A 12,671-nucleotide genomic window follows, 5' to 3' on the forward strand; every position below is an offset into this window, starting at 1 on the left:
CCTCACCACAAGATTCCGTGTACCGTGGACGGGAGGAAGGGTATGACAACTGAAGACTAGATGGGATAAATCTGTGCATGAGAGAGAGCAATTTACTTTGAAAGAATTCCCAGGATGAGTTGATGTCAGAGGTGGTGAGATGGGAGACCAGTCCAGATGATTGATGGCTGCTTGAAGACCGTGCCAGTTGGCCTGAGTGAAATGCCAGACTCATCGACGCTGAGGAGGCTCTCTGAGAATGGTCAGAGAGATGTCCACTTTAACAAGCACATGATCAGATGAGCCGATTGGAGCAGAAGAAGAGCAGCAGACATTTTCAGGGAAGTTAGTCATAACCAAGTCCAGAAGAGAAGATGCTCCGTTGACTGAGATCCGGGTCGGGAAATTGACAGATTGTGTCAGTCCCAGTGAGTCGCAGAAGTCCTTTGCTGAAGAGCCATGGCTGGTGAGAGAGCTACCCAAACCCAGCCAACTGGAATGGTGACAATTGAAATCACCACATATGAGGAAGAGAGAGTTGGGATGGGTAGATAGAAGTTGGTCCATATTATCAGACAGCGAGATGTAGATGGAGTCATCACTGTTTGGTGGACGGTACAACACACATATGAACAAAAGGTGGGAGCGAAGGGGAAGCCGTAGCCAAAGGTATTCCTGGGGGTGAGGTGGAGAGAGGGCAGTGGAGGGCGAGTGAGGAAGAGTTTTTTTATAAAGATAGCAACCCCACCTCCAGGACGAGGCTCAGGTCTATCATACCGGAGGAGGGAGTAACCTGGGAGAGATACCAAGGCATCAGAGACATCATGAAGGAGGAAAGTTTCTGTTAAGCAGATCACATCTGGTTTGTCAGAAGCAACCTGTATGGAGAGATCAGTCAAGTTTGAGCGAAGGCCCCGGATGTTTGAGGTCTATACCGTTAATGAAGAGGAAGGGGGAGCATCGGATACAGAACGGGGGGGGGGGGGGGAGGGGTAGGGTAAGATGTGGAAGAGGAGGAAGAGGAGGAAGAGGTAGGGAGAGCTGTTGAACGTGTGTCAGAGATTTCAGAGATTACAGAATAGCTTGGAGAAAGGGAAGAATGGGGCGGACAAAAGGTTTGATGGAGATTGGGTGAGGCACAGTGAGGTGTTATTTGAGGAGGGGGAAGAGCGAGGCAGAAGGTTGGGGGAGATGAAGGTGAAAGTTGGAAGGGGGAAGAAGCAGGGAGGACACTTTGAGGAGGAGAGGGGAGTCTAGGAGGGGAGGAGCAAGGGAGAGTCTCGGAGGGGAGGGGTGTGGGGGGAGTTTAGGAGGGAGGGGAGGGAAGGGGCAAGGGGGGAGATTTGAAAGGGATGGGTGATGGGGAAGATTTGGAGGGGAGGGGCAAGGGGGCAGATTTGGAGGGGAGGGGTGATGGGGAAGTTTTGGAGGGGAGGGGTGATAGGGAAGTTTTGGAGGGAAGGTGTGATGGGGAAGATTTGGAGGGGAGGGGCAAGGGGGAAGATTTGAAAGGGATGGGTGATGGGGAAGATTTGGAGGGGAGGGGCAAGGGGGAATATTTGAAAGAGATGGGTGATGGGGAAGATTTGGAGGTGAGGGGTAAGGGGGTAGATTTGGAGAGGAGGGGTGATGGGGAAGTTTGGGAGGGGAGGGGGGATGGGGAAGATTTGGAGGGGAGGGGTGAGATTGGATTTTGAAAAGTGTACGATTCATGGGAAACGAACATTTTGTGCAAAATGAGTTTGAGACCTTCGAGTCAAAAATACGTTTGAGGACGCTGAAGGGGTGGAGGGCTGGAGAGTTTCGGGAATGTAGAAAAGAGGAACTGTAAGAGATGGTATTATTATTATTTTTTGGAATGAATAGATTTGGTGAGCAAGACGAAAGCATCCTTTTATAGGAGAAGAAGAAAAAGGTGTTGTTCCACTATAAAGCAAATAAAAGCATATATACCGTAGAAACCGCTCTCAGCGCAACGAGCGTTTGCCTATAAATCGCCAGGCGAGATGTATCACGCCTCCGAGGTATCCTCTTCTTCTTCTTCTTCATTTTTCACATGATCGATGAAATAATTCGTTCTGCTGCGTCACGTTCTCATCGTTGCACAATTCCACAAGTTTTGCTCATCAGGGGCATCTTTTCACCTGTCGTGGTCTTCATCTTGGTGAGTCGTAACATGTTCCTACCGTTTATTTCATCGATCACTTTTTGTCACCATCCTACTAAAATACGAAATTTGGTGTTTGGCTTGTCTGTGTGTGGCTGATTCATTCGGTCGTTAATTATCCAAACTCAAACAAACCTGTGAGCAGGACTCAGGGTCATAAGACAAATGTTGTAGCTACTTGGTTTTCCATCACCGCCCCTTTCCTTTCCTGGGGGTTCCGAAGGCGGGGCTGATGCCAATGTGTAGTGTGTTGCGCCCCCCCCCCCCCCCCCCGGTGGTGGTGGGACAGGGTATAGCGAGTGACACTGAGTCACTCACGATACATTGACACTGTCCCACCCCAACCGGGAGCGACGCCCTAATTGTATCATAAGTTAGAGGCCTTCACATTGTTTTCGTACTCGTTTAGCTTTTGTTGCTTTAGAATTGACTGCAAAAAATCCAGAGGAATTCCTGTGGGGGTTTTTTTTGGTCTTTTTCCACCTTGGACAAACGCATTAAGGTGCGCAGATACCAGTTTGAGCATTGTTGCACGTTATGGCGTCTTTCCTAGGCAGCTTCCTAAAACAACAAGAATAATGATAATTTCCATAATTTACAGCACACATTATTACAAAATAATATAGAAATGGATGCTCCCTGAGGGAGCTGGTGTTTCTAGTGTCCAAGAATGCACTGAGTTTTTCTGCAAGTCTCTCCATGCGATGTATGGCAAAGCAATCGTGCTCACCGACCCGTGTAAGGCACAGGAAACGTTCACCATTATGTGGGCCACATGCTATGGTTCCTTGAAAGAAGTCGAGCCTTCTTTCGTTATTTTTTTCCCAGAAGCATGGTATAATCGGATGCCCATTTAGAGATTCAGTTCCAGATTTGTACAGACGTATCCTGGAAGGGACGCGATAGCTCTGCAAAGATGTCGGTCCTCGGGTCAAACGTTCATAACTGTATCTCGGTCCTTGTTGGTGTTAGCTGAGCACTTGGGGTGTATGCCGACAGACTTGTGGGCGATATCGTTTTCTTTTATTCTTACTTAGGTTTGGCCTCTTTGGGTGACCTTCTCCTGCCAACACTCAGCAGCTCCACACAACCACCCCCAGCAACTCCTCAAATGCAGATTCCAGCTTCCGTCTCTCCAGCTCCGGTCGCTTGTCCCATCCCAACAATTCCTGTTATGCCATCACCATCACCATCAGCACAACCGAACAAACTGCTGGTTAAGGACCTGGACTCGTCCCTCGCGAGTCTTGTTGGCAGTATGTATGGTTTGTCTCCTAAGTTAAAGGAAGTCTGGGTTTCCTCACATGTATGGTGATCTTTTGTCTGTCTGATTTGTGGTCCTGCTGTTTATATATATATATATATATATAAAAATTTAACCGAGTCTCAATGAAGAGCTCGTGCATGAATTAGTACGCTATGGATGGACTATTTGTTGGTACGATGTCAGACTCATGATCTGTGTAGCACAAAGCAAATGCTTGTGCAGTCTCACTAACCTAGATTTCATGGGTTTCAAATCACTTGCTGATACTGAACATACATTGGCATTAAATAAAACAAAACACCATTATGTTTTCCTCGTTGAGGCGCAGAACATGTAATGAAGAATGGGAGGGAAGCGAGGGGGGGGGGGGGGGGGAGGTGTGGGGGGCGGTTTAATAGAGATTTCCACTTTTACTCCGCATAGGAAAAGCAGGGTGAAGCAATTCATGTTCCTCCGTCTGTCCACAAACGTCTGTTTATGTTCGAGGAACAACTTTCAATTGAATGTTATGTTTTGAACATTAATCGAAAAACGAACCTGTGGTTTTACCGCACTTTATCTCTGAATTTGTCCCGATCGCACATGCGCAGATTTTCTCCCTCCGTCTGTCTGCCTGGCAGTTAAACAAGGGAGAAAATTATTCCAAACAGGAAACTTACTTTTTTTTTAAAGACGTAACAGACACGCACAAATAACTAATGTAACGTGGTGGATAGGGTGGTGTATGAGACGCTGCATCAAAGGCGGTAAATTCTGGAAATTTTTTATACGAATTTTGCAATCTTTCTTTTATTTTAAATTGAATTACTGTATATACTTGAACACTGCAACACAAATTGCTTTCATATGACTTTGCATAACCTCCAGATTAGCAGTACTTGGACATGTTATATGCATATAGGGTGGTGTATAAGACTGCCTCAAGAATGCTAAACTTCTGGAATTTTTTTCAACAATCTTTAAAATCATTATTTGAATTAAACACTGTGTGGGGTATTGTGTTCTATGAACTCTCTAGTCGTGACTTGTTTTGCTTCACTACCCTGGAGTCGGTGTATTTGGACTGGGCCTGCTGCACTCAGCCCACTAACCTGATGTGAACAAAATTCATTTTTACTAAAGTTTGATTTGTCTCACTTCAGCCCACAGGAAAAAAAAAAACAATCATTTATTTGCCACTTACCCATATATGATGTGGTCTTACCGGATAGCTGAGTTTTGCATGTTCACCTTTTAGCCATCTTACCTGGGTTCAAATCTCGGCCCAGCTATAAACTGCCATCCCGGAGCCTTCCATGCAGGGCGAGGCATCAATACGTTTCGTCCCTCAGATGTACGTTAAACCGAGTTGTCCTATCTGTCAGCATTAGTCAGTGGATTATCTATATCCCATAAGTGTCCTTCATGAAGAATAGGTCAGTGAATTATCACCGATATTCTGAACAAATTATTGACAAAATAACCTTCAGATGAACATCTGGCCCTTGCATCCCACTCGTGAAGAATGTTCTATGACTGAACCCACAAGAAGGTGGAAATATTTGAATGTTGCCATTGAAGAAGAAGTAGTAGTATGGTACATCTCAGATTCTAAAGTAGCATGTACAGTATCGATGTCGATACAGTTGATGTATACAAGTTGCAATTCCAGGATTGCTAACTTGCCTGTGCCCTCCTGCCTCCCCCCCGCCCCACACCCTCTCATTCCTGTAGATCTTGGCATAGACAGTCCTGCAAAAAAGTGAGTAATTTTACATTTTGTCTATGCTACTGCTCAGAACGTTCATACTGTTGACAATTTAACATTTATGGTGTTTGCATATGTTCCAAATAGTTTTTTGTTTTTTTTTATTAATTGATTTGAATATCCTGTCCCGTACATTCCAATTGTAGCTTGACATTTGCCTCATGTATGTGTCCTCATTGTGCACCTCCAGGGGGCAGTGGGGAGGTGAGAGAAAGCTCACTGGTGGGGCTAATTGGCAGCCCAGAGCAGCTCCCCCTTCTGCATGGGCCCATGGAGCCAGCCCAACTCCCCAAATGGTACAATCTTGGTGACATGAACATTAGTTGGTGCATTTGTTCACAAGTGCATTGTTGGTATGATTACCGGTACTTGGTTTGATGTTTTCTTTGAAAAAAAAGAAGAAAAAAAGAAGGAATTCTTTCCTTCCTAGGCTCCTGGATCTTTGGGATTCCCTGCTTCTGTACAGCCTGGCTTTGGAATTGTAAGTCCGTCTGTACAGTACTGTCTTCCTCTATGTACAAATATTTGGGTTTTATAATCACAGCTTTCTAAAATGACCTTATTCCTCCTCTCCCTCCTTCTCAGTCATCCCCGCCAGTGCCTGGTGCCTCTCCCATGGGAGCACAGCCTCCCAGGGCATTTGTCCCACCAAGTACCCAGCCCGTCGCTCATACGGCCTTTACACCAATCGCTCCTGCGCGGGTAAAAAAAAAAAAAATTTTTTTTTTTTTTTGGGCAAATATTTTGTAATGCGATGGTGGTAATTTTTGTGCCGATTTCAAAGGGCATAACAGGTGGTGTGATCGTCTTGATGCCAAGATCGTGACGTTTGTCTTGGATATCTGGCTGTAAGGTTAAAAGTCACCCCTTGGGCACGACCACTATTATTGCGCAGAGATGAAGTCTTGGATGGTGAGGACGGTGGTTGTCAAGAAGGTTAACGTTTCAAACATGATTGTATTCCCTCGCCATGATCAACGACCCATATTTACTTCTATCGACATGATAAGAAAAACAAAATGGCTCGGGTATCGTGTTGTCATTGGCGACCACCTTGTGGGATTATTGATTTTGATTGATATTATTGATTATTGATTATTGATTTTGTTTAACTGGTGAAATTGAGCGTTCATCTCTACCCTGGAATTACTTGTTTCAGCTCTAAATATAGATTTGATAACGTTGCTTTTCGTGTATGGACAAGCTCGGGCAGACAAATCCCTCCCTCTTCCGGGTTGAGGTTGATTGTCCAGCTCGTGATTAATGCCGTTTTCATGGTTATCGTAATCTTGGGATTGTTGGTAATTCCTGCCGGGACTAAATCAAATTTCCAAGTTTGACCCTGGTGATCACGTCTTGTATTGCTGGTAAAGTGAATGCAACATGATTCCACATTTTAGCAGATATTGCATTTTGGAACTCGTACTATTGAGATTAGTGTTTAGAAAGAACTAGAACGACACTCTTCGACGTCATGACGTCAACCGATATGCCTCCGCCCATATTATTACATCATTATACATACTTGTACCAGGTTTGATTGAAATCCATTCAGATGTTCTCAAGTATCACATTTTTAACTGACATGACCTCTGACTTCACCAAAATCACAAAATCGCCTCACTCCTCAACTTTGATGCCAAAATACGAGTATAATCAGTTCATCTTTGCATCATATTATATACCAAGATTGGGCAAATTCCCATCACTGGTTCACAAGTTATCACGGTAACAGGATTTTTACTGAACATGACCTTTTACCTCTTAGCACAAAATGTAATCAGATCATTTTTACATCATTATATATGCTTGTACCAAGTTTGAATTAAATCCCTTAAGCTGTTCTCAAGTTATCACATTTTAACCTGACATGACCTCTGACCTTTGATGCCATAATCCAAGCAGTTCATCTTTGCATTATATATACTTACAGTGCATTCAGAAAGTATTCAGACCCCTTCAATTTTTCACATTTTGTTATGTCGCAGCCTTATGCTGAAATCGTTTAAATTCATTTTTTCCCTCATCAATCTACACTCAATACCCCATAATGACAAAGAGAAAACAGGAGTTTAGAAAGTTTTGCAAATTTATTAAAAAGAAAAAACTGAAATATCGCATTGACATAAGTATTCAGACCCTTTGCTATGACACTTGAAATTTAGCTCAGGTGCCTCCCATTTCTCTTGATCATCTTTGAGATGTTTCTACACCTTGATTGGAGTCCACCTGTGGTAAATTCAATTGATTGGACATGATTTGGAAAGGCACACACCTGTCTATATAAGGTCTCACAGCTGACAATGCATATCAGAACAAAAACCAAGCCATGAGGTCGAAGGAACTGCCTGCAGAGCTCAGAGACAGGATTGTCGAGGCACAGATCTGGGGAAACCTACAAAAAAATTTCTGCTGCATTGAAGGTTCCCAAGAGCGCAGTAGCCTCCATAATTCTTAAATGGAAGAAGTTTGAAACAACCAGGACTCATCCTAGAGCTAGCCGCCAGGCCAAACTGAGCAATCGGGGGAGAAGGGCCTTGGTAATAGAGGTGACCAAGAAGCCGATGGTCACTGGCTGAGCTCCAGAGATCCTGTGTGGAGATGGAAGAAACTTCCAGAAGGACAACCATCACTGCATCACTGCAACACTCCACCGATCTGGGCTTTATGGCAGAGTGGCCAGACGGAAGCCTCTCCTCAGTGAAAGACACATGAAAGCCTGCTTGGAGTTTTCAAAAAAGCACCTAAAGGACTCGGACTGTGAGAAACAAGATTCTGTGGTTTGATGAAACCAAGATTGAACTGTTTGGCTTCTGTCTGGCCACTCTGCCATAAAGCCCAGATCGGTGGAGTGTTGCAGTGATGGTTGTCCTTCTGGAAGTTTCTCCCATCTCCACACAGGATCTCGGGAGCTCAGCCAGTGACCATCGGGTTCTTGGTCACCTCTCTTACCAAGGCCCTTCTCCCCCGATTGCTTAGTTTGGCCTGGTGGCCAGCTCTAGGATGAGTCCTGGTTGTTTCAAACTTCTTCCATTTAAGAATTATGGAGGCCACTGTGCTCTTGGGAACCTTCAATGCAGCAGAAATTTTTTGTAGGCTTCCCCAGATCTGTGCCTCGACAATCCTGTCTCTGAGCTCTGCAGGCAGTTCCTTCGACCTCACGGCTTGGTTTTTGCTCTGATATGCATTGTCAGCTGTGAGACCTGATATAGACAGGTGTGTGCCTTTCCAAATCATGTCCAATCAATTGAATTTACCACAGGTGGACTCCAATCAAGGTGTAGAAACATCTCAAAGATGATCAAGAGAAATGGGAGGCACCTGATGTAAATTTCAAGTGTCATAGCAAAGGGTAAGAATACTTATGTCAATGTGATATTTGAGTTTTTTTCTTTTTAATAAATTTGCAAAACTTTCTAAAATCCTGTTTTCTCTTTGTCATTATGGGGTATTGAGTGCAGATTGATGAGGGAAAAAATGAATTTAAACGATTTCAGCATAAGGCTGCAACATAACAAAATGTGAAAAAAGTGAAGGGGTCTGAATACTTTTTGAATGCACTGTATACCAAGTTTGTTCAAAATCCCATCACTTGTTCACAAGTTGGTGCGGTCACCTAATTTTTACTTGAGACCTCTGACCTTTGATCACCTGACACCCAAATTGAATCAGTTCATGTTTACATAATTATACATACCTGTACCAAGCTTGATTTAAATCCCTTCAGCTGTTCTCAAGTTATAACATTTTTACATGCCATGACCTTTGGTCTTTGCTCTCGTGACCCCAAAATCTAATCAGTTGGTCTTTACTAGAGTCCCTGTATATAGAGAGTTGTGTCAACTCGAATTTGGACGCCATTTTGTGTCTAAGTGTGTCGGATTAGATATACATGTACATTCACGATATGGGGTGATATATTCTAAATCTGCTAAAAAAAAATTTGCTACACATATTTAGTCTTATTATTACATACAGGTGATATTTGTTTTGTCAAAAACTCAGCTATTGCCGTGAAAAAGAGCTGTGTAGTGATATTAAAAGTGGTATGGCAATGCATATTACAAGCCAACACTGCATATAAGAGCTAACATTATAAGTAAGACAAACCAATGCTGTCGTTCTCTGAATTTTAATAACTTTTAGAAAGGAGTGTGGGCATATCCAATATTTTTTAAAGGGTGCCGAGAGCAATTCCGGTGTAGGACTTCCAGCCGACATATAGTCTAACACACGTAAAACAAATTCTGTACGTGGTATTGCCATATTTCTATAGTGTACAACTTTAGTTTTATCGACATTTATATTCAATTTCCATTGTAATGATTTAACAAGCTGCAAGTCAGCAGAGTCTCGAGGAGTCGATCGCTTTCCAGCTCTTTCGTCTGACTTTCGCTTCCCAAATTTGTCTTCTGACTTTATCACTTGGAAATCTATACATCTTATATTTCCCAGATTGGTTTGAACAACCAAAAGCAGAACAACCAGTCATTTTGTTTGGCAATAAACAACGTTCCCGTACCAAGCTGACGTTCACGCACGGTGAAGTTAGACACAAAATGGCGCCATGAAATCACGTGACCAGAAATCTCAGGTCAGCGCATGGCGCAACTCTCTTTATACAGGGACTCTAGTCTTTACCTCATTATACATACCTGCACCAAGTTTCACCAAGATCCTTTTAGACGTTCTCAAGTTATTGCGATAACGAAAACCTATCACGGACGGACAACCTGCAAACACAATGCCTCCGGCGACCGGCATAAAACTCCAAGGTGTGCATCGATAGAGAAATGAGGATATCGAATTTTCTCAACCAAATGTTGAGGTATACTCCTCGTCGTGGGAAAGCTCGATTAGCATTCCCACCAACCTTTGGTTGAGAAAATGAATTGTCTTCAACAAATTACCATTCAGAAATTCAATTGGGCCTGTCTGTCTGTCTGTTTGCATGCTCATTTCCCAAAACTTGTGCTCTTTCCTGGGTTTGCAGACAGGCCCACCTTCAGTCTCCCAGAGCCCGCAAAAGTCCAAGGACCCACTTGCCGATCTCAACCTGAAGAACTTTATGTGAATTACGCTACAATCAAGGTGAGAGAAATTCACTTTGTATCTCGGAGGTTGTTTTTTGTTGGATCTGTACAGAACTGTTGCTTTAAATCAGCTAATTATGTTAGGATAAATTCAACCAGGAAGGAGTAAATTGTGAAATACGTACTTTACTTTTTTGCCATATAGGTTGGTGGGGGCGTGGGATGGGGGCTGTAAGGCAAATATTTTTTTATTTTTTTATTATGAGTAAAAAAAACACCGCTCTGGATTTAGTCAGGTTCACTATGTCAATAAATTATATTTCGTTCAAAATCATGGTAGATTAGCAAACCTATACATTTTTGGAAAGGTTATAGCATAAGGAAACTAAAAATCAATGTTTACATTTGGAGAGATACCTGTATGGCGGCCATTTTGGATTTTTAAAATGGCCACTGTAAAATACATATTTTGTTCTATTTCTGCCTCTAATTACCCTAAAAACTTTTTAAAATATACTAAACCTATATTTTCAGGGACAAGGAATCCAATGAAAGTATCAAATTAGTGCTATGGGGAATGGAAAGACACGAATCAAAGGTTTTGAATTGCAAAATACTGTCTTTATATTCGTGATAAGTTGCATAATCAAATACATGTTATCATTTTGTACAGGCAGTTAAAAAATAAAAATAAAAAAACACCTTTAAAGGCCATTTTTCCCCGCAAGCGGGGGTTGGCCTTTTTCGGGAACCGTGGTTGTTGTTGTTTTTGGTCCCCTTTTTGAAGCAATGTTTTACGGCCGGATGCCCTTCCTGACGCCAACCCTTTTTGCCGCCTTTAACGACAAACAGGGAATTACCAGTGAACTGGTCCTCAATTAGCCGACCTCGGAAGGATGACAGGCTGAGTCAACCCCCCTGGCGTTAATTCAGCGATCGACCGGGATTCGAACCCAGGATCCTAGGATCCTAAGCCGGCACCCTAGCCGCTAGCCCAACACCAGGCAGTTAATAACATCAAAATGTGTCACAATAATTCATATCACCAAACATACACAGGCAGTCAGCAAAATCATATATACACATGCAGTCAGTATAACTTCACATCTACACAGGCAGTCGATGACAAAATATACACAGGCAGTCAATGGCATCAAACATACACGATTACAGAATATGCCATTTAGAGTTCGTCATCACTGTCCTGTGTGTCGTATCCGACAATATAGTCCGCATCGTTTTCACAGTCCGTTCCACACAAGCAAAGGTCGGTCAAATTGATTGGCAAGTCGAATGGTCGATCGAATCGAATTCGATGAATCGAATCGATCGAATTGGTCGAATGGTCTATCGAAGCGATTGGTCGAATTGGTCGAATGGAATTGGTCAATTGGTCGAATCGAATTGGTCGGAATTGGCAAATGTAAACATTGATTTTCAGATTTTCCATGTAATAACGTTTCCAAAAATGTATAGGTTTGCTAATCTACCATGATTTTGAACGAAAAAACATAGTGAACCTGACTAATTGGATTTCAGTGACGACATGTCTTGTGGAAGCTCAAGAGTCATGTAATTATCCGATATTCCCAAAAGGGAATTTATTTTGTTCCTTTCTGCTGGGAAAGCTTGCTTGAGTACCAGTTCACTGGTAATTCCCTGTGTGTCGCAAGGGGCGACTAACAGGGTTGGCGGCAGGAAGGGCATCCGGCCATAAAACATTGCTTCAAAAAGGGGCCATGGTGCCCAAAAAAGGCCAACCCCTGCTCTGCGGGGAAAAATGGCCTCTAAAGGTGGTTCTTCTTTTGTTCTTTCTGCTGGGAAAACCCCAATAAGTTGGAGATTGCCCAACATTTAACTCCGCTTAATGCTCGTTTAACCAAATTTACATGGTGAGGATTGAAACCCTTCATCTGTTTCTTTTTTCCTTGCAGCAGAAGTTGAGGGTTCCCGGGCCAATGAATCCGACCACCTTGAAGCCACCATTGGTGGATGCCACGTATGCAGTCTGCAAACGAAGGGTGCAGATTTAAGTGTATTACCATGGCAGTGTTTGAAGACGATTGTCGCGTTGAGGATGGGGGGAGATTGCGGAGCAGGGGGGGAGGGGAACTGATCGTATCCGAACAAACATGTGTCTTCAGGTGTTGTGCTATCATGATTGCTCCAATGCCGTTCAAAGCAGATCAATCTCCACCCTCTGCTTTTCTTTTTTTTTGGATCATGTAAAGTTAAATTCTTTTCCCCATGTACCTCTGGTTAATTGATATGTGCTTAGGGAATATTGGAGCAGTTTTGTTGTTTTAATTACTTCAACACATCTCTCCTCAAAAGGTGCTGTGCAATAGTGTATTCTGCCACAGAAAGCGTTTTTGTCTCCCTTGCGATGTGAATGCTGTATAGCCGCTGTCGGCTTAATCACGGTCATGTGGATTCCTCCTGTAAGTATGGTGTGGGTTAATAAAGTCACCCAGGCAG

The 12,671-nt window shown here is 43.2% G+C and overlaps 1 protein-coding gene across 5 annotated transcripts in view; it reads left to right on the forward strand.

Annotated features, from left to right (window-relative positions):
• The window catches only part of LOC137439736 (phosphatidylinositol-binding clathrin assembly protein-like), a 68,808-nt gene extending 56,137 nt beyond the window's left edge, over positions 1-12,671 (forward strand). For 2 of the 5 annotated variants that reach the window (XM_068135781.2, XM_078768226.1), the window contains exons 18-24: positions 3,184-3,402; positions 5,127-5,154; positions 5,351-5,456; positions 5,591-5,641; positions 5,746-5,862; positions 10,154-10,251; positions 12,128-12,643. In XM_068135781.2, coding sequence (XP_067991882.2) covers positions 3,184-3,402; positions 5,127-5,154; positions 5,351-5,456; positions 5,591-5,641; positions 5,746-5,862; positions 10,154-10,234 — 602 coding nt within the window. In that variant the 3' untranslated portion in view covers positions 10,235-10,251; positions 12,128-12,643. Of the gene's footprint in view, positions 1-3,183; positions 3,403-5,126; positions 5,155-5,350; positions 5,457-5,590; positions 5,642-5,745; positions 5,863-10,153; positions 10,252-12,127 lie in introns of all 5 variants that reach the window. The other 3 variants (XM_068135780.2, XM_078768225.1, XM_078768227.1) reach the window with 3 other exon arrangements.

The sequence above is a fragment of the Myxine glutinosa genome, chromosome 14 (assembly GCF_964187855.1).
Source record: "Myxine glutinosa chromosome 14, kmMyxGlut1.1, whole genome shotgun sequence".
Classification (NCBI taxonomy): Eukaryota; Metazoa; Chordata; class Myxini; order Myxiniformes; family Myxinidae; genus Myxine; species Myxine glutinosa.